General features: G+C 37.3%; 1 protein-coding gene across 1 annotated transcript in view; it reads right to left on the bottom strand.

The window, feature by feature from the left end:
- Window positions 1-453: 453 nt before the first annotated feature.
- Window positions 454-2,545, bottom strand: part of LOC106935977 (glutamate receptor ionotropic, delta-2-like) — a 32,521-nt gene continuing 30,429 nt past the window's right edge. Inside the window, exon 3 of the mRNA XM_015016729.1 lies at window positions 454-722. Within this exon, the coding sequence (XP_014872215.1) occupies window positions 469-722 (254 nt within the window). The 3' untranslated portion in view covers window positions 454-468. The remainder of the gene's footprint in view (window positions 723-2,545) is intronic.

Raw genomic sequence — 2,545 nt, 5'->3', positions numbered from 1 at the left:
TAAATCAAACTAATGTACAGTAAACGGGATATATATTCTCGTTTAATTTGAGTTGTTTTACAATGGACCCTGAAGTAGCAGGCGAGAGAAAGAGACATTTATTATATTAATACTCTTCTGGCAGATCCAGGGCATCACAGTAAAAGCTCCAACGGCTTCCTATTTTTTTTAGATAATGTAATTAGTAGCATGATGAGGAGCTAACATTAAAACCTTTATAACTGATCTTTACTCGGGTATAAAGAGTGCAGTTAAGTCAATAAAACGTGACAATGATAATGCAATCTATAAGAATTGGTTAAAAAAATGCTTCTTGCTGTTCTAATTACACTCAAATCATATAGATCATGTAGTCTCATCCCTTAAAACACTGTAAAGTGAATATGTTTTAAATGAAAACTTCTGCTTACAACGTCATTCACACACAGATAAAGGTTTCAGTTGATAGTATGTTGATGGTCCACTCATTTAGTGAAACATAAATGCAGAACAGGCAAAAGAACCGTCCTTCCTTACCTCAGTGATGAAGGCCTTGGCAGTAGCTGGGCTCATGAATAGCACTGCTCTCCGTAGCGTATCTCTGTATCGATGCAGCTCCTCTACACGCATCGTTCTGAAAAGACCTGTGATCATCATGTTGACATTAGATTCCACCTTTTGAAGGGACACGTCCATTCCTTGCTGAGAGGTACGGTCCAGAAAATCCTCAATACCACGGATGTCTGAAGAGAAAGAGAAACGTGCATAAGCACAAGTGACCATAACTTTGGTTTTGCCATAACAATAATGTTCTTTACAGGGTATTTGCAAACGGAGAAACATGGGGTTCAAAATGAAATATATTAGAATAAATAAACTGATCACTGATACAAATATGAAAGCTACCACTAATGACTTTATATCATTTTCTCTGTCGAGGAAAATGTGTTGTCTCTCTGCATGAGTAAATTCAGCAAATATTCTAATTCATAAGCTCTCATTCGCTCAGTGCATACATCTAAATCAAGTGTCATTCATCATGCTAATCTGATCAGCAGTTTATTTTGTCCACACAAGTTTATTCATCAGAACTAGATATATTTCTGTCTTCAATCTTGAAAGGGTACCAGACAAACTTTCCCCCCACAAACAGTTTATTGAAAATGTTGTTAAAATATTAATCAGACATGAATCAACATTTGATTTGAAATAAACCTTTACGTTTTTTTTACGTAGTAGTTTTTCCATAGTCAACTTTCAGCAGGGCCACATTTGTCGAGTGCGCCACTATTAGCTGAAGTGGGGATAACTGTAGGTGTTTAAGATTCCCAATAACTTTATCCATGACATGTGCCTGTTTGTTTAGTCTTAAGTCTTCAGTTAGTATAAAGCGTTTTGCGAAGCACTGCATGTGCCAGAGTGTATAAAGCCTTGCTGAGTCACATCACAAACATCTGAAAGCAATTTTATTTTAGCAGTGACTGGAAAGGCATTAACTCTCCTGTGAGTAGTATCAAACCTTGGAAAGAGGATAAGGATAAGGTGTATGAGGAAATGGAGACACTGTGCTCTAACCAGAAAGAGGGGGGTGAGCGTCAATGAAAGGTTTGTCCCAGCAAACATTTCATCGTGCAACTATTTCTGAACATTTATGACATTGCTCGATAGTTGTCATACGTCATATTTAATCAGGAGTGTGCTGAATCGGTTGTCAGTGAGCCATACAGGATGATAGCATGTTTCATGGAATGATTGCAGATAAATATTTGTCCTACATACATTTGAAGTGACATCAGCTTAAAAAGGTTAACCTGGTTAAAAAAAGAATAAAAATGGAAATTGGACCCAATGTTGATGACTATAATCAATAATTCCACGAAGGATTAAATTAGTCTTAAGCATCAACTAATCCAGCTGTAAAAATAATATATTGTAATTGTTGGTGTGTGTGAAGCACAGGATCAAAACTTTACTGACTTCTGGATATGTGTAGGTGATATTTTACTCATCACAAATCATCTTACACTACTGGAGCTTTATTCCTTTTTCCCTGTAATGTCTCTACTTGCACATATAACCTGTAAATATCATGGCACAACCATTCCATAGTGAGTCACAATGTGCCAGTTACCTACAAACACTTTCCACATGTTGCCAAGTCTGGATTCTCAGATCCTGCGACAAAATGCAGTAGTTAAAATATCAGTCTGTTACTGTGTCATGCCTCTTGTCCTTCATTCGATTTTTATTGTAAAATCTGGTTCACAGACAAATGTCATTAAGAATGATCAAAAAGTGCCAAACAATCTTATTATCTAATGGAGATAGTCCAAACTGCACAGTTTTAACTTCCTGAGCTTGGCACTTTGTAGACCATCGGTCTGTCGCTGCAAAAGGTCCAGCTGGAAACACAGCAGACAATTCTGGATATCAGAAGAAACATAAAGGTGTCCATTATAGTTAATCTGAGACTTTGAGATTGCCGACTAGTAGCGGCTAGTAAGCTGGCCGCTTACTAGTCACTAAGCGGCCAGCGCTTAGTGACTATAGTATTGGTGAAAGCCAG

This window comes from Poecilia latipinna, unplaced genomic scaffold (assembly GCF_001443285.1).
Source record: "Poecilia latipinna isolate Pla-1442-1.1 unplaced genomic scaffold, P_latipinna-1.0 Scaffold2054, whole genome shotgun sequence".
In the NCBI taxonomy this organism is placed as follows: domain Eukaryota; kingdom Metazoa; phylum Chordata; class Actinopteri; order Cyprinodontiformes; family Poeciliidae; genus Poecilia; species Poecilia latipinna.
This window is presented reverse-complemented; position numbering and strand designations above follow the sequence as displayed.